The sequence below is a fragment of the Chelmon rostratus genome, chromosome 3 (assembly GCF_017976325.1).
Source record: "Chelmon rostratus isolate fCheRos1 chromosome 3, fCheRos1.pri, whole genome shotgun sequence".
Taxonomy (NCBI): domain Eukaryota; kingdom Metazoa; phylum Chordata; class Actinopteri; order Chaetodontiformes; family Chaetodontidae; genus Chelmon; species Chelmon rostratus.
The window spans coordinates 23,926,074-23,945,902 of NC_055660.1; the positions used below are offsets into that span (position 1 = coordinate 23,926,074).

Sequence of the window (19,829 nt, forward strand, 5' to 3'; positions counted from 1 at the left end):
TTATTTTATTTCAGCTGCATAAACAAAGTGTATCAAAATGGAAAGTCTTTCATGTTATTGTTAATGATGCCTGGTAACTGTGATTGTCTCATTACTATATCCTGCCAGGTCATGCATGACAGTGTGCGTCTGTGCAGTGATAGAGGTCAGGTTCTGGCCACCTATCCTGCAGAGAAACTAGCCTTCAGCGCCTGTTGTCCGGATGACCGTCGATTCTTTGGACTGGTCACGATGCAGGCCACCAACGACCATGACGATTGTCACTTCAGCAATGGACGAGATGAAGAGGGCGGTTTGAGGACTTCCTGTCATGTGTTCATTGTGGATCCAGAACTCTGTCACCACCAGGTATGAATAGAGACATTGATAAGATATACTAAGGGGCTACAAATCCCACTTAATAATTCCATTTATCACAATATTACTTATTTATTTTGTTTATGCAGGTACAGTATATACACAGGCTGTTTAAATGTAACCCATAGCATATGGGTATTTTATTTTACACTATTCTGTAACAGCTGGGAATCCCAAAATGCAAAAACAAATGCTAGGGCCAAGTGGTAGTGCACTACCAGGTGCTCTTTAAGATGAGACACTGATCACAGAGGAAAATGTACATTAAGCAGAGCAAGAAGAAAAGTTAGAATGAAGTCAGGCTTATTGATTTAAAACTGTGACTGGTATTGACAATGTCTGATTTCCTGATTGTTTTACAGAAGAACTAAAGTTAATTTAATTTAGTGTCACTGACGCTATTCAGCCACAGTTATGTAACGGATTCAACAATTCAGACATTTTCCTATGCGATTTCGCCACTGAGAAAAGGTGACATATTGTAGAAAATCTCTCTGACATGGACTGACACTCTCATGGTGACTGTTATTTCCTAAGGTGCATTTGGGTGTAGCGCGGAGGTTCGGCTTTGAGTGCACCCCCGACCCAGACACAGGAGGCTGCCTGGAATTTCCACCTAGTTCTCAGCCTCTCCTCCAGTTTGTCTCCGTCCTGTACCGGGACATGGGGGACAACATTGAGGGCGTCCGGGCCCGAGCCTTCCACGATCCAGACAATGACGCCCAGCAGAACCACAGCACCAGCAGCAACAGTGACAGTGGGATCGGAAACTTTTTACCAGAAGAGAAGAGCAACAGGGTGCTTTTAGTAGACCTTGGAGGTCCTCCTAACCACAACCATGCCTCTGGACCACGCAACTGGGACAGCCCACCTTCATCCCAGCAGGCCTGGAGCCCCACCTTAGGAGCCGCAGCCTCCCACCCACCTCCTCCACCTCCACCAGCTCTGAGAAATGGCCACTACCGTCACGAACCACACCTGGCTGACCTCCCTCACCCTCTCCCTTTGGCTCACCCTGATGTCCCTGGCAGGCACTCTCGAGGAGTCCACCCACACCACTACTCACCAGGGAAGCGGGGAGGAGCTGTGGGGGGAGGGGAAAAGAGAGGGGGTGGAGGAGTAGGAGTAGGAGTAGAGCAGCAGCGGTGGCTGCCAGTCCATGTGCTGAGAGACTGGCGTCAGCAGCACCACCATAGCCACCTCCAGGGCCTGAGCAGCGATCAGGAGTCCTACGCCGAATCCACCGACGGATGGTCATCAGCTAACTGCAGCACCCTGCCCCCACCCATGAATAAGATCCCGGCTGACCGCTACCGGGCCCCACTGGCCCCCGGAGACCACCTGCCACCACCTGGAGGGTGCCAGCCTCCTCCTTTACATCCTCACTCACACACCCACCGGCTAGCTGTTCAGAAAGATGAGTGGGCTAAGAAGCTTTTTGGTGCTGGGGACAGGGAGAGAGCTGGAGCAGAGAGAAGTGAACGAGAGAAGAAACGAGGAAATGCAAAGGAGGGAGAGAAAAAGGTATGTTTTTTATACAGTTCTAAACATATTTGAATTAGAAATACTCTTGATTTCTTAATTTGTTTTTGTGCTGATCACAAATTGTAATCAATTTATTCAAAATCCAACCCAATAGATGGTCAGTCTTACTACAGCCCTGCATTCATCCACTTTGGGTGCTTTTGGAAGAGTTGTGTTAAAACTGACCATGAGATGAGAAGCCCGGGCAGCAGGTAGCATCCCCCATCACACCCCCCTGCTGTGGAAATTTACTCTGACTTGAGCGTGTCCAAGACTACAGTTTATTAAGGCTATAAATCCATCTGTGTTCATCCCACTGCTCTCCATCGCATTCTCACCCTCTCCTTTATGAGACCTAGAATTTAACCCTTTCAGTTCTCGAGTGAAGTTTCTTTCTCGCTCAGGTGCGAAACTCTTCAGTGGTTTTGAAAGTAGCGAGGAACCCTGTTAACCTTACCAAACATCCCTGTTTTATGCTGCATAGTGCAAGCACCCCAGTTGGCACTCTCCCTAGACTTACATGTGAATTGATAAGTTATTTATCCTCACTGCTCCAGTATCAGATCATGTATTATGCACCAGCCAGGCATCTGCCTTCACCTGAAAACCACCTGTTTACCAATGAGCCTCGCTACAACAGCAGAGCAGGCTTTAGACTGGTTTTAATGGAGTAAATGTAACTTGTTTGCTTAATTTAGTTGTTTTGTTGTTGTTGTTGTTTTTAGTAAATATTTTTGTGTACATTTGAATATTGCAGATTTTTTTACCACATGGTTCCGATTAAGTTATACTTGAATACATAGGCTGCATTATTTTGTGAGAATACATTTCCTTTTGCACTGAGATACAGTACATTAGTGATGGCTTGTTTAGTGTTTCCAGACAATAGAAAGGAAAAGATACAGACAAAGAGTGAAAGAAATATCCAGCCTGACTGGATTCCTTCTGCATTAACCTTTCTGCAGCCCGTCTGGTAAAATGCTTATATAGAATCCTAAGAAGTATGTAGGAAACAGTTGCATTGCCTCCGACTACATTTACATATTGTAACGCTTCTTGCATTAGACTCTTATTTCCTTGATATTGAAGGAGGCTGGTGCTTCCCCCAGCAAAACTCATAGTGAGCAGGGTCCAAGGGACCCCCAGGGGACAATTGGAGGATGTGTTTACAAGGCCAGGGGCAGTGTAAAGGCTGACAGTGACAGGAAGGTGGATGTTAACCCCTCTGAGCACTGACTTCTGGCTATAGAGCTTTGGAGGCTGTGGCTGTCATGGTAAGCCATGATTACCGGCAGTCAAAATAAAATGTAGATTCTACTCTGACAAATGTAGCTTTGCTGTATCGATGTAGTAGTTCTTCTGTCTTTTATAAATAAGCCTTTATTATAAGTGTGTAAGTATTAGAGCTGACTGGGCATCTATAGTATGTATTTACTAGAGTTTACCATGCATTACCCTTAATTGAATTTTACTTTCTGCCACATGGCGGCACTGTTTCACTATCTTAACCTCCATAAGCCTCCTGCACTGTCGTGAGTGTCCATGGGAAACTAACACTCATTAAAAAAGCTATAGATCCATTTTTGCACCTGAAGTTCATCTGTCCACAGACCATAGACATGGTTTTGGTCTCCTCGCATGACAGAAATCTAAAATTTGAATAACTCATAAAAGACTTAAAGTCTTTGAATATACTGAATACAGACACAAACAAGCAGTTGATTTTTGAGAAGTGACACAGTAATTGTTAGGATTTTTTTGTTTATTAAGAGGTGACCGTTCAAGTGTGTGTGCATGTGTGTGTGTGTGTGTGTGCGAGAAGGGGGACAAGATCAACTGCAGAGATAAGAGCTGGGAGTTTTCCACTAAAATGTCATGCTATTCTGAAAAAGCTCTGGTGCAGCCACACCCAAAACAACCGCAGCGCTGCTGTGTCAGATCAGTACTCGATCATTTCCTTTCCATCCAAATCTCAGCTTCTCTCATAAAACCTTTTTTAGGATTCTGCTTCACTGCCATTACAAATACAACTTGTTTCAAATCGACGAGGTAAAACAGGGGTTATTGGTGTTCGTGTCCACATATGTAATCGAGTGTTCAGATTTCTGTTATCTGACAAACACACACACACACACACACAGACGCAGAGTTGACTCAGTATCCAGGCAACACCACTGGTCATCTCCTGATGAAATGCCGTCCAGACCTGCTGCTAATCAGCCAGTCAGATTCAACATGTGTCACAGTTTTGGCTCTGGAGACTGTCAGCATTGATTTATCACTCATTAGTCAGCTGGGGTCGTCTGATATGCGCACTCTGCTACAGGAGATTGGCGAAATGCCATTTGTGAGAGGAGAGAATGGAGCAGAATATTTCTGTTGTTCTCTAAATCCGAAAAGAGAACGGTTGTCTAAGCACTAATTGGAGACTTGTGAAGGCAACGTAAGACTAAGCTTTTTCCCCTCTTCGGTTTATAGCACTGCTCAATGTGGTTACATCATTGTCAGATGGTATTGGACAATTAATCTTGATGACCCTATGACTAATTTTCAAGTGTTTTCATTTTAAGCAGCAATTTATGGCTTCATGTAACAGCTGGTCAGTTTTAACGTCATTCCAGTTACTGGGTTTCCATTGTAGTAGACCTTACAAAATGACCATCTTGGATATTCTTTATTCTTATATTTATTCTTTATATTAATATGAAAGTGAAGTGAACACGGTGATAAAACCACCAGAATCATATTATGCAATTCAGTGCAAGAGCACAACATACTACTTCCACATCATAAGTGTTGTTGTTATTCAACCCATCCTGTTAGCGTGTCTGTGTGTACTGTCTGGTACCGCGGGCAGAGTCACAGGCCTGAACATACATGCCTCAAACATGTGGAATTTAACATTTTAGTGGAAAAAAAAGAAACCCATCTCAAATAGACATGCGCGTTGAATATGAGGACAAGGATGGCATGTGACATAAGACCTTGGCCAGACAAAGACCCAAGAAATTTGTAGATCCATGTTAAGCTTCTCCGCATCCATCCATCAGAAAATCAAACGAGCTTTCCTGTGAGCTTCCCATTAGTCTTCTTGTTTAGTGGAAGCTCAGTAGTAGCTTTTGAAGGGAAGGGAGACACTTGCTATCCCTGCAAACATTTCCTCACATGGTCAAGGGATTAGAACCAGCAACCTGACCACTCCTGCAACTCCCATATGTATCTGTATGCACTGCAGTTGTATATTACATCAAGCATTTAACTGAGCATTTGTGCATTTTCTCTCGTCAGAGTGGTCGGTTCCGTGGTCTGACCATGGGCTTCCCCCCTCTCCCCCAGCGCTCCTCAGCCAGACGATCCTTTGGACGCTCCAAACGTCTCAGCCTGGCCCGCTCTCTGGATGACCTGGAGGTAGGAGTGTATGCGTGCACACATACTAGCACACACACACACACACAGACACACACATAGTATAGTATATGTAGTACTTTCATCTGCCAACAAGTGTTGAGTGTTGCTGCAATGCTCGAGCTGATTATGACTGCTGTGTTATTGTCACATTTGAGACACACGTGCACCATCCATCTCTAATTATAGCAACTCATGCGCATCATACAGGCTCACATGACACGTCAAGCCCTCTTCCCACATCACCGTGGCAACATACACACAGTCGAGGACAGAGCCATTGTATAGAAACAGCCAATACACATTTACAAACTGGTATTTATGGATTTGGACTAAGATTGCTGTACAGCTTTGATGGCAGGAATTACTTAACCTTAACTGAGGTTACTATTTGATATCTGCAGCCATACATTTAGGTGTAGAAGTACTGCATATTCTGCTGACTGGATGGAGTATGGATTCACCGTTGCAAGAATTAGACTTTTGCTCTCCTTTTTAGCTGCAAGAAATGACCTGGTATCCAGTCATTTGAGAGCCATGAGTTTTGTCTAACAATATGTCTATTTAGTTCTCCTTTACAACATTTCCTGAAGAGAAAGTCTGCGCGACTGCTGTAGTACTCAGGGAGGAGCAATACAAGACTGCTGTCATGGCTACCACTGTAAATACCCTTGAAGCAAGGCCTAGGTCTGCAGGTTATATTCGTCTCAAATGTGTTGGGATTTAAATATATGATGTTGCATTTCCAGCAGCTATTTTGTCATTTTTTTTATCTTTCAAGTGAGGGGAAAAACAGGTTCCTATCTAGCTACAGGATAATACTGTACATTAAAGTTAAACTAAAGCACAACATGCTGAGTGTTATTCTCATCATGACCTGCCTGTATGGGTGTGTGGTTGTGTGTGTGTATGTGTTAGAAGGTTGGTGAGCCCAAAGCAGAGTCCTGCTGTCTGTGTGCATGATGCATAACAGCAGCTTTGGTCCTAAGATAGAGATCTGAAGTAAGCTAAATGTTTCCGCTGTTTAGTGGCTACTGAGGCACCCTGGGAGCAGATAAGCAGGTCCCACACTGTCGCTTCAGTCGTGGATTTTTTTTTCAAACATTTTTGGCATTTTTTGGTTACTGGACAGCAGAGTAGAGAGAGACAGGAAATATGGGGAGAGAGGGAGCGAAACTGGGAATTATCGGCTCGATTCAAACTGGAGATGCGTCTTAAAGTAATGGGTCCAAAACAATTTTAATTACAGTTAAAGCGGCTTTGTATAGTTTTCACTTGGAGCCTCAAATTATCTTTCGTGCCCACAAATTCCCATTGTTGTTAGGTTTCATCTGAAACAGTAATTACTTTCATGCAATTATATTCATTTTCTTTTAATAATGAAACAAATAATAACGAAAATGATTGATCGTCAGGTGACAATATCAGAGGTACCAGTGCATTTTTGCAGACATTTGAATAGCCCACCATTTTGTGTGCTATGCAAATGTGCCAAACCATCCCATAGCAGGGTTTCTCTCTGCTCTTCTCCTCATCACCCCCCATCCTCCATCCACATCTATTCTACCTTTTTCTTCCGGTCGTTAGGCCTTTTTCTCTTGCTGCACATGCGGTAATGTCCACAAACAGAGAGGGCTTTGTGTTGTTGGGGGAGGAAGAGAGAGAGATTGGTGTGCATGTGTGTGTGTGTGTGTCCCTCTGTGTGCCTATGTGTGTGTGTTTGTGTGGTGATGGTGGTGGGGGGGTAATGGGGTTCGAAGTGTTAGCCTGCACTTCTAATGAGCTCTGATGAGCAACAAGCTGACATTCCCCTCGTTAGTGAGGCCTCAACACAAAAGCACATACACTATATAGACACACAGACACACACACCCACACACAGGATAGATACACACACACATATCCATGAAATGCTGTGCATGCACATACACAACCCTAACCCCAACTCAGTAACACACAAACACAGTGATGCACATAAACATAATTGCACCATAATTGCACACACACACACACACACACACAGTTCTCAGCCATCTTGTTAGCTGTGCCATTTAAGCTACTCCAGCAGCTTTCAGACTTCATGCAGTTATAGTGCATGTGAGTGCACTTGTGTGTGCGCAGTACTGTATGTATATGTGTAAATGTGTGCAAGTCTGCCTGAGCTTGAGGCTTGCAGTTTATCTCGTGATGGGTGTGATTGTAGAGATTAACCATTAGACACTCACACACACACACACACACACACACAAAGAAAGACACAAAAAAACGAATAGACAATGCCTTATAACCGCAGTAAGGGGAAGGAAGTCAGGCTGTGCACGTCTGATGTCCTCCAGCTGTGTGTTTCTGGATTGTAGTTGTCTGATGAATTTTTCTGCCATGTTTTTTTTCCACTGTCATACATGCACGCAGGCTAACGGACACAGGGTTAAAAAAAATACATGTGCAACTTGAAAGCACTGATGTTGAAAACCACAGAACGCTATTTTAGAGACAACCGTCAACAAGATGAAAAAACAGCCTCACATGCAGCTAACTGAATTAACCATTTCGAAGGACAAAAACTCGAGTGGCCCTCCACGGTTGAAATCTGCACACCATGTGATTGTGGCGGCAACTGGTCACACGTGTGTAAGCTATTTATGAAAGTAAGACTAATGAATGCGAACAGGCACCAATAATCATTCAGAAGTTGAATGCACAAATAGAAGTACCAAACAATGAACACAATAGGCTGATTGCTGCTGTTTCCTCTTTGAGCTGCAACATAATGATAGATAGAGGAGGTTTCTGTTTACTGGAGCTCAAGTGTTTGTGGGAAAGACAATTCCAATGAGATATCTGCGAAAGGAACAGTTTTATTCTGATTGTAGCCAAGTTGTAAGACATGTGGATGGATGCTGCACATACTGTAATGGGTGAGAATTAAATACATTCACAACTTCATGTGAACTTCCGCTGATTCAGCAATCTTATGCTAATTTGATAAACGAGTAAAAAAGGGTTCACTATCCACATTAAAAGTGTATGCATATGTTTACAGCGCACACTGCTGGGTTGGATGAAAAAACAGTGCTGAAGTTCATCTTATTGTTGATGCCTAATTACATAATTTGTACACAAGCAGAGTTAAAGTAAAGCTGAAGAAAAGCCCTAACACACAACTTATTATAAACTAATATACGGTAAGGTCCATAAATATTGGGACATATCACACACACATCTATATGCTGGACTTCATCACACACACATCTAAATGCTGGACTTTATCACACACACTTCTATATGCTGGACCCAAGTGTGGACAAACCAACTGTTGCACACTGTCATTTTGCACAAATGCACTACTGTGCCCATATTTTAACTGCTCAGATGTTTATCCTGTATAGCCAGATGTTCAGATGTTTATCCTGGATAGCTTAGCTCTATCCATCCATCCATCCATCCATCCATCCATCCATCCATCTGCCTGAAGTCTGGAACACAAAGACTCACCTGATGCTGGGTTTCATCCCTGTTGATGCTCTGCCAGGCCTCTACTGCAACTGTCTTTAGTTCCTGCTTGTTCTTGGGGCATTTTCCCTTCATTTTTATCTTCAGCAAGTGAAATACATGCTTAATCAGATTCAGGTCAGGTGATTGACTTGGCCAATGCATAAAATTCCACTCCTTTGCCCTAAAAAACTCTTTGGTTGCTTTCGCAACATGCTTCGGTTCATTGTCCATCGGCACTGTGAAGCGCCGTCCAATGACTTCTGAAGCATTTGGCTGAATATGAAAGGTAATATGCCTGAAACACTTCGGAATTCATCCTGCTGCTTTTGTCAGCAGTCACATCAACAAATACAAGGGAACCAGTTCCATTGGCAGCCATACATACCCACGCCATGACACTACCACCACCATGCTTCACTGATGACGGGAGTTGCATGCTTCCCATCACTCTGGTACAAGTTGATCTTTGTCTCATCTGTCCATGGCAAACTCTAATCTGGCCTTCCTGTTTTTGAGGCTCACAAATGGTTTACATCTTGTGGTGAAACCTCTGTATCACTACAAGTCACAAGTCTTCTCTTGATGTTGACTTTGACACACATACACCCACCTCCTGGAGAGTGTTCTTGATTTGGCCAACTGTTGTGAAGGGGTTTTCTTCATCAGGGAATGAATACTTTGGTCTTCCACCACAGTTATTTTCCCTGGTCTTCTGGGTCTTTTGGTGTTACTGAGCTCACCAGTGCGTTCTTTCTTTTTAAGAATGTTTGAAACAGTTGATTTGGCCACACCTAATGTTTTTGCTATCTCTCTTATGGGTTTGTTTTGATTTTTCGGCCTAATGATGGCTTGCTTCACTGATAGTGACAGCTCTTTGGAGCTCATATCGAGAGTTGACAGCAACAGATCCCAAATGCAAATAGCACACTTGAAATTAACTATAGACCGTTTATCTGCCTCTTGTAAATGGGATAATGAGGAAATAACACACACCTGGCCATGGAACAGCTGAGCAGCCAATTGTCCCATTACTTTTGGTCCCTTAAAAAGTAGGAGGCACATATACAAACTGTTGTAATTCCTACACCATTGACCTGATTTGGATGTAAATACCCTCAAATTAAAGCTGAAAGTCTGCAGTTAAAGCCCATCATTTCATTTCAAATCCATTGTGATGGGGTTTAAAGCCAAAAAGATGAGAATTGTGTCAATGTCCCAATATTTATGGACCTGACTGTGCTTTGGTCAGTTCCAATCAGTTCCAACTGCAAATATTTCGAAAAAAGATCATTGGTGAAGTTAATTTCATATTGACTGCAGCAGAGAGGCATAACAGCTGAGCATCCCAAGGTAGTGCTGGCACAAGGTTTAGCATTGGATGAAAAGCAGAAGCAGGTGTAGAATGATTCTTACAATGAACACGTGTAGACATCCTTTTATTCAAGTATTTTCTAACTTTCACAAGGTTAAGCTGTTTGTTTGAAGAGGAATCCTTTAGATGTTAGTTCTATCAAACCCAATTTTTGATGGTTATTCAGAATAGGAATATATTTGCAAAAATCATTGGAGTTAAAACATTAAACATATCGTCTTTGTACTGTTTACAATTGAGTATATATCAAAAAAGATTACCAAATGATCGCATTCTGATTCTTTTTTGGAGTCAGGGTTGTAGAAATGTGTGTGTGCGTACTATGTTTTCACGTGTGTGTTGTGACAACTTAGATTTCACCACCTGTGTACACTCGCAAGAAACACCCATTTTCACAGTATACTCGCCGATTTGTTCCTGGTTCATGCCACAATTGTTTTAAAGCCCTGATGTTGGCTTCTATCCCACTGACACAAATGTAGCCTGTTTTTGAATGGGGAAGGCTGGGAAGTCTCAACTGATCTGACACACAAACATGCGTCAAGGCCCTTACCCTCAAACACGCACCTGACTGTGCTCTGAGGTCAAGTCATCTTAAAACAATATTTAAGCTTTGTTGGAACATTTTCAGTTTTGGAGAATGTGCGCACCTCTGCAGTGCAGGCTCAAGACCAGACCAGTTTTCCCATGGCTCCCATTATTATTATATAAAAAAGGAAGGAAAAAAAGCTACTACCTTTCTTAAATGTTAATGTTAATACAGCCACAAGCCCATTTGTTTGTTGAAAAAAGTGCTGGTCACTGTAATTATTCCCCTTGTCTGTAAAAATGGGAGACGTCTTCACAGTACCCAGTCCTTGTTCTGTGCAAAAGAAGCACTCTAAAGTTCAGCTGAAGCTAATATGTGGCTTCAGAAGTCTGAGTTGGTCAAAACAAGTCTTCCTCCAAAGTCTCGGTAATTTTAGTGCGAAGTTCCCTCTTTCTGTTTTCACAGACAGTGTTTCCTTTTGAGTCACAGGGAAGGCACAGTACGTAAGTTTTGAACGCAATGCAGGGCTTCTCTTCATGGTGAGTATGGACAGAGGAAAATTAAAGCAACCAAAAATTCTTTGAATGGACATATGGACATATGACTAGTGTTTTAAGACATACTTGAAAATTGTGCATTTACTGGCTCAGTTGTATAGCACACTTAAGTTCAGTTTTTTTGTGAGCATAAGGTATGATTGCTAATCATTGATAAATCAACTAGTAGGTGGTGGTGACAGCAGAGTTTTCTGTATTAAAGGGGCACGCTAGCAATTTAGTATTGCACTTTCAGAAAGTTTGGGGATGTGAGAGACAGAATCAAAAAATAATAGTCAGATTGAAGCAGCAGAGGCAGAGATTTCCTGTCTGGATATTAGTCAAGCTGTAAGCAATGTTATTCTCCTTACGTTTTGTCACGTTCACCAACTTCCTTCCTCACTCTCTGACGTATAATTTAGTGTTTCCTGTGTTTCCCTGGAAGTTATAGCAACTAAAGTTGGAAAAAGGGATATGACACCATTGACAGTTGAACAAATGAAATGCACCTTCACCTTGAATAAATTACAGATTTCTCTGGGCTTGAACAGAGTTGGAAACATAACGGGAGCCTCTTGGTGACCCACCAGGTTTATCTGGGTGATCTCGGTGAAACTCCTTAACTATATTATTGTCTAGAATAAGGGAGTGGGGAACCCATGACCTCTCCTCTGGGCCAACCCTCCCAGTCCACGAGATACTGAAGCTCCCTCCCCTCCATGAGACGCCAGACAGTGGAACGTATTGATCATCAATTAGTCGAGCGGGAGGTGAGGATCTGACTGGTTGGCACAAACACTGGAAGTGACAGGTTTTAGTTGAGAAACATGGAGGACATGGTGAACTTTCATGGTTGGGGGAAGTCTCAGTTTTATGGCCATGGGGTTGATAATGGAGTGACAAAGACAAAGAGGCCCAAGAAACAGGGATATAATTTTTTAGAATCAGTTTTGAGGAAAATGTTTTTGGAGGAAAGCCAAACTCTCTGACCTGGTTTGTAACAGACGGAACAGAGACCTCCTCTTCTTGGGCTGGGAAATGGGGGGGGGGGGGCATGTACCCGAGAGAGGCCTTGAACGGGGGTTTAAGCCTGTAGCAGAGCTAGTGATAGATCTATGAATGTAATCTACCCATGTTAGGTGGGTAGACCAGGAAGTGGGATTTGAGGCTGCGACAAACCTTATAATGGCTTCTAGGTCCTGATTGGTCCTCTCTGGCTGGCCGTTGATTTGAGTATGGAAACCCGGGGACAGACTGACTGACGCCCCCAGTGCCCAGCAGAATTCAAACTTGGGAGGTGAATTGTGGCTGTGCAAATGGAAAACATGCTGTACCAGCATCTCAGCAGTTTCTTTGGTGGAGGGGAGCTTGGACAGGGCAACAAAGTGAACAGCCTTAGAAAACCGGTCAACAATGGCAAGAATAATTGTATTACCTCAGGAAGGAGGTAGGCGAGTGATGAAATCCAGAGCGATATGTGACTAGGGACGGCCAGGAACAGGAAGCAGGTGCCTGATGTGATGCCTTCCCTTGACCACAGACAGAACAGGCAGCAACATATTCCTGGGTGTCAACCTAACCCTAACCCTGGGCCACCAAAAATGTCTCTTTAGAATCTTTAAGGTTTGACTGACAGCAGGCTGGCAGGCGAACTGGAACGTTGGAGCCCACTGCAGCAACTGCGAATGGAGTCAGGGACAAACAGACAATTAGGAGGACCGTTACTTGGGTCTGGTTGGTGGCATTGAGCCTTCTTAATGATGGACTTCATCGCCTATGTAACGGCCGTCACCACACAAGAATAGGGTAGGATGGATATGGGCTCAGGAGTGGTTCCATCTGCACTATGCTGCCAAAAGAGGGTGTTGGTTTGGATGTTTCTGGATCCAGGTCGGTACATGAGGGTGAAGTAAAACCGACTGGGACCACTGTGCCTGGCGGAAGTTAAGCCGTTTAGTGGACTGGATGTAAGGCAGGTTCTTGTGATCAGTCCATACCACAAAGGGTTGCTCTGAACCCTCCAGCCAGTGGCGCCACTCCAGTGCCGTTTTCACGACTAGCAGCTCCCTGTCCCTGATATCGTAATTCCTCTCAGCTGGGCTTAATTTCCCAGAGAAAAGGGCACAGGGGGTAAGTTTTGGTATGAGCCTGGACATTGAGAAAGCATTGCACTGACCCCCGTATTAGAGTCGTCTACCTCAACTACAAAATGATGAACCTTGAGTCTTGTAAAGGCTGCGGCTGCTTCCAGGGTCTAGCTTCTCTGCTAGTTCCTAATCAATTAAGTTCTCTTCTGCCCCAGAATCCACAAATCTTTGAGCTGATGGGAGACTGGCAACAAAGGGTGGCAGGTAACAGCAGTTTAGGGTTAGATGGGAACTTAATAGAGGGTGGACTCACCGCTCACTGCTACTGGTGAGCCAGATCTTTTGGTCGCACTGAGTAGTTCATTATGCAGTGTCCTGCATCCCCACAGAACAGACATAATCCTGCCTGGATACGATGCTGTCTCTCTTCATGGAATAGGCAGACTCCTAGCTCATCCTCGGAGTCGCAGCAGCAGAGGAGCTCTCCTCTGGCGCTGGAGTCTGCCTATGCAGCCTGTAAGAAAAGGCCACTGATAGGGAAGAAGCAGAGGCTAGGTTAGAGGATCTATCTCTCTCATGTGGTTGTCTAGCCTGGCCGCCAATGTAATCACTGACTGCAGGTCGAAAGGAAGATCTCTTGTGACTCATTCATCTTTCAGCTGTTCATTGAGCCCTTTAATAAAGACATTGCAGAGTGCAGCTTCAGTCCACGAACTCTCCGCTGCCGGGACCCTAAACTTCACTGAGTATCAGCCACACTATGATTTCCCTTTTGTCCCTGATCTCAGAGATGGACCCTTCATGTGTTAAAAATGTTAAATTATCTAATTGTTCTTTTGTGCCTTTGCCCACTCTAACACCGACCCTCTTAGCAACCCAATCACATAAAAGATCGTAGGGATCTTGGAAGGAAAAGTTAGTGGTTTCTGCTTGAACATCAAGTTGCATTGTAGAAGAAAACCACAACATTTACCGAAGTCCCCCCAAAATGGCTCCGGGTCTATAGTGTGGGACTCTCTGACAACAATGTGACAGAGTCCAACCAGTGACTGATCCAGGTTCCTTGGGTGAAGGCAGACAAACAGGGCGCAGGAGATCACAGCCGAGAACAGGAGAGGATTTGGGAGCCATGTAAGAATGCAGACAATTCGACGAAAACTGGTTGAAACCCTGGTGCTTAAATGCTGTGTAGGCAGGTAAGTCTTGATTGCTTGATTGAGCCCGGCCGGCTCAGGAGGAGAGGAGTCGGCCACGCCCCGCAGTAACACAGACCTGGACTTTACAGACAGGGGAGAGACAGACAGGAGACAACAGGAGGGGAAAAACACAGGAGAGCAAGGGGAAAAGGAGGAGAGACTGCAGATCTCCACAAATCTTCATGTGTAAAATTGGTGAGTTCCCTTTAAAACAAAACATCCTGTCTGGCATGCTTTTTACACGCAGCCTATATCTATGCTAAAAAATAGCCTAAGCATAGTGCTGGGGTAGTACTGAAAGACACACATGAATGAAGTTTGTCGATAGTTGTCCCAAGCTCCTAGTTACAGCACACTATTACGCGATAACAGGACCTGGATATTTTGAGAGTGCTTCAAAACACTTTCCAAAGCTGTTTCAACGTGACATTCTGATGAGCCATGTTGTGAAAAACATTGTGTTCCTGTGGGCTGACATTGAATGCAGTAGCCTCCTGTCTGTATTATGCTCCCTTGGTTATTTATCAGGGCTGAGTGTGAGTGAGGTGGTGCTTCACCCTCTGTCCTCGCCCCTGGGCCAAGTGGAGGACGGGCAGGAGGGGTATGTGTGTGGGAGGGTGAGTATCTCCACAGTGTGTCAAGGCATGTTGGGGTATGTGGCTACTTCTTAGTTTAGTTGTCTAATCATCGCTACAGATGTCAATACTTACTGTCGGCTGGAGGATCTCCCTGTTTTCTCGACATATCTCTTTCTCTGTCTTCCAGTCGGCTCTGCCTCCCCCCACCTACCCACCCACCCATCATGAACGTCACTTTACACTCTGTGCTCCAGATATGCATGGGGCATACTAAGCAGATGACAGAAGAGCTCTGAGGGTAGCACATTCAACTCAGTGCCAGTTTTTTATGGGGGTGTTTTCCTCAATGGCAAGGGGTCTCCCTCTGTAGCCGTGCCTCTGCATTTGAGTGTGTGTATGTGTGCGTCTCTCAGCCCACAGCAGTGTGGGTGGAATAGAAATTATACAAGGGTGGGTGGAAAAGCGGAGAAAGAGGAGGGGGAGAGCTGAGGGGCAGGGCGAGGGAGAGAGACGATAGAGAAGGAGGAGGAGGGGGGATGAGAGAGAGGGCGAGAGGGAAGGGGAATCTAGCGACAGCAACATTCTGTAGCGGTTTGGACATTTGAAAGCCATCAAGCTTTGCCGCTTCGTGTCTTTGCGCGCGTGCACACACACACACACATACACATTCAACAGCTGATGACAATGTGTACTGAGGGAAGGTGTCACATGCAGTGCTGAGGATTACTTGTCTCTTCCTTCATGGAGCAGCAAACTTTGAGTGTGGACTCTGAAACAGCCGCTGATCCAGTGAGTTAATGAGCTGTGTGTGCATGTGTGTGTGTGGTGCTCGTGGGAATTTGTGCTTGTGTGTGCGCGCGTTTGTGCTCTCCTGTATTTGATGCAGCCTATATATGATCCCAATGATGACTCCCTTGCTTCTGTCACATATAGCATGCAAGCTATGTTACACAATCCTGACTGTTTTAGACCCACATTGCTGGGGTATATGTTTCTTCAATTATTAGCTGTAAATAATACAAATGGATTTCTTGTCTATTTAAATTTAAAACCTTATTAAGCTTTATGCATAAATGTATAATGTGTAGCTACATATTAACAATACTCCTGTTTCATGCCAGGGCTCTCTTTTTTTCTCATTCTTTTGGAGCTGTCAATGTATGCTAATCGTGCAATACATATTTGTTTGTGGTTAAAATGAATGAAATGAAACTTTTGTGAGGCCTATCTCTAGAATGACAGATCATGTGACATGTGCAGACCAATCATCTGGGTCTCTGTTGAGTTAAAGGGAAACCTGTTGATTCTTGGTTCAGTACATTAGATCCGTTTAACTGTAAAAACTATATTTGGTTTTGAGCCATAGGTCAAAAAGGAGTATTATTTTGAGGAAAATGTTTGTCTGGGGTGATCTCCTATAGAAATATCACCATGCCAAGTAGTTGGTGTATGTGTAATTGCACTGTAAAAATACAAATATAAATATCTGTTAGGCTAAATGTGTCAATGCGTTAGGTGCTAGTATATGTAGTGCCAATTTCAATGATGTTGTGGTGTCCAAAATATTGTATTTATGTAGTCTAATAGGTCAGTAGTTGTGTATGCGTGTACGTATGCAATTTTGAGTGAGGGGTCTTTGACACTCTGGTGGAAAGCAGCACAGGACATTATTTCACTAAACACAACAGTGAGAAAAGAGCAGCCTGCAAGCCCTCTGACCCAACACACACACACACACACACACACACACACACACACACACACACACACACACACGCTACCTTGTTTCCATCACTTTTGGGGACATTACATAGGCTTACATTCATTTCCTGCAGACTTACCCTAACCATAACCACCACTTGCCTAAACCTAACCCGAACCCTAACCGTAAGCCAAATTTTTATTCTAAAATGTAATGATTTACATTATGGAGGCATGTTACCCACAATGTGACTGTGTAAATTGTATTGTATTGTATTTATGTCCCCACAACATAAGTAATACCATATCCACATGCATGCGCATGCAGGCACACACACACACACACACACACACACACACACACACACATATTCACACAAACTCATTCACATACCCAAAAAAAGCAAATAAGCATAAAGATAAGAAGCTGCACACACATTTCTTCTTCTATGTGTGTGTATTCTCACTTTGTGTGCTCCTCGTGATATCCCCTGGGAGCAGAGTGCGTTGGGGAAGGAAAATCAGATGATGAGACAGGATCAACGCTTCTCCTGTACACGAAACACCTCAGGAGGCCAGGAGTCACATCAGATGTAGCTCCAGTTTCAAATAAACACAAGTGCTTCTTTTTAATCTTCATCAAGTGCCAGATGGGTGCAGTTCAGCACAATCGAACAGTGTCATGTGATAAGTCAGTCGCAGCACTGTGTATTAACTTAAAAAGTGTAGACCAAATAAGAGAAAAAGCTTACCAGTTTGAGGCAGTAGTCTGCAGCAGCTGTGAAGCAAATATCCTAAGTGTTTTTCACTGAGTCTGTTGGTGGAGGTCTGCCTTTGACCACTGTTCCTCTTTTCTGGTGCAGTTTTCCTGTTTGACATGAGTCATCTTGATTTTGACCATGTCTCCTATTTCCATTTTTTGCATAATTTGCCATGTTTGTGACTGTTGCACCAGCAACTACAGTAGATCACAACTTCTAAAACGCACCAACATATGCAAGTCATCTTCAGTTGAATATCAAGTAATGTGTCATCTTTAATGCAGATCTGACAGTCAGCAGTTTTATAAGAGAGTTTGTGTGTGTGTGTGCATGTGTGCATGTGTATGTGATTCAAAACCAGTTAATTGGGGACAGCTGTGGCAATGTGGAACAAAAGCTGTGTCCCCAGTTGGAAAACAGCTGATTTTTGCATCTGTGGTTATGGTTAAGTTATGGTTAGTTTAAGGGTTAGTCGTGGTTATGTTTAGGGTAAGTCTCCAGGAAATGAATTTAAGTCTATGTAATTTCCCCAGAACAAACCTAAGTTAATGTGTGTGTGTGTGTGTGTGTGTGTGTGTGTGTGTGTGTGTGTGTGTGTGTGTGTGTGTGTGTGTGTGTGTGTGTGTGTGTGTGTGTGTGTGTGCTATCTGAAAAAAACAAAAGTTTTTTCCTGCTCTGCTCTATTTGGTGCCTCACCTCCGTCATGGCAGCAGAGGGCAATGTTGAGTTTTGTTGAATTACAGTGTTTGTGTGCAAGGCAGAGAGAAAAAGAGACATGATGATAAAATGTGCTTCTTTGACAGAGCTTTCAGTTCCCTTTATTTGTTATCTTAAAGTTACAACTTTTGAAATGTTCCTGACCGTAAGAATTAAAACTTAAAATTAAATTCAAAATCCTGTCATATGCATGGTTTAGACAAAATAATTAAGGTTGGGCAATATACTGATACAATGAGATCATAGGAAATTTTACTAAACTGTTAATAGCAAGTTAGCCATGCCTTTTATCGCTGGCTGTATTAGTCCACGGTAGGCAATGTTGCAAATCAGTGAGCATGGCTACTTTATGGCAATATTGGATTTGCAGGATTTCTGTATCAATGTAATGATGCCCCTGCTTTTGTCAGGTTTGCAATTCAGTGAATAAGCCCATTTGGTTATTTTATCTATAAACACTTATGTTTGTTCCAAACATAGACAAATGGCGTCTGCAAAGACAAAAATAGTCAGAAGCTAGAAATAACTAACAGTTACATGAGAGTTGTAAACCCGTTGAATATACGTGGCTAACTAACCATACATATTTTAGGTTAGCTTAAAACAGTGTTATGGAAATGCACTCCAGAAGCACAAAATTTATTCTTTATTAACGTTTAACATGTGTCCTTCATGTGTGTGTGTGCTCACAAGAGTGATCTAATGTGTACACACACATGCGCGCGCGCGCACACACACACACACACTAACACACACAAAGGAAACAGAGCTGCTTGACTAGACCGCAGGAATGAGGCTAAAGAGAGGAGTGAGATATGAGAAACCTCTTTTCTCCTCTTGTCCTCTTTTCCTTTTCTCATCAGGATGTGGATTTTGCCAACGTAAACTTTGTCACATCCCTCTCATCCTGTGTTGCTGCCTGGTACTTCTCTCTGCCCGTCCATTGACTGATGTGTTTTGGGCTGATCTTGAGAAGAGGTTACTCATACTCCACTCATTGTTCTTCCTGGCCTGTCAAAGATGTTTGAAAGACAAGTGAACTGTTCTAAAATTGAGAACGAGAGATTTGAACAATGTGGCTTTGCTGACTTTTGAGTTGCATTTGATGAAATTAGCTGAATCAGGCAAACTTGAAAATTTTAAAACTGAGGGCTGCACTGGGCGGGCTCGTTAGCATTTGAGGCTCTGGTAATTAGGGCTTTGGCGTTGCCTTCAGCCTGTGTCTGTGTGTGTGTGTTAGTGGGGGGGCTTAGTGCTGGAGCCATCCCTGATGTTGCTATGATACAGAGACGTGGAAGGTTAACATTAACTTTAACAACAATATGGCACTGCGTTTTGAGCTCTGTGGCCTCAAATGGCACTTGTGGTGCTGAAAAGGGGACAGTGAAAATGTCCTGTTTTGGGCCAGTAGTCATCAAAGTGACACTTTTTCATTATAAATAACGAGGGAAAGTAGCAGTGGTCTTAGCTTGCATAGCTCTTAATGTTTACTGGTTTTTTTATGCTCTTTTAGAGCGTGCGGCTTAGCCCTTTGATGGTTTTCATTCGTCTTGGATAGAAAGACAATGGAC

At 43.5% G+C, this 19,829-nt stretch overlaps 1 protein-coding gene across 2 annotated transcripts in view; it reads left to right on the forward strand.

Moving 5' to 3' along the window:
* Positions 1 to 19,829, forward strand: part of rgs12b (regulator of G protein signaling 12b) — a 45,526-nt gene that overhangs the window by 2,665 nt on the left and 23,032 nt on the right. For both annotated transcript variants that reach the window (XM_041933155.1, XM_041933156.1), the window contains exons 3-5: positions 109 to 348; positions 895 to 1,881; positions 5,170 to 5,289. In XM_041933155.1, coding sequence (XP_041789089.1) covers positions 109 to 348; positions 895 to 1,881; positions 5,170 to 5,289 — 1,347 coding nt within the window. The remainder of the gene's footprint in view (positions 1 to 108; positions 349 to 894; positions 1,882 to 5,169; positions 5,290 to 19,829) is intronic.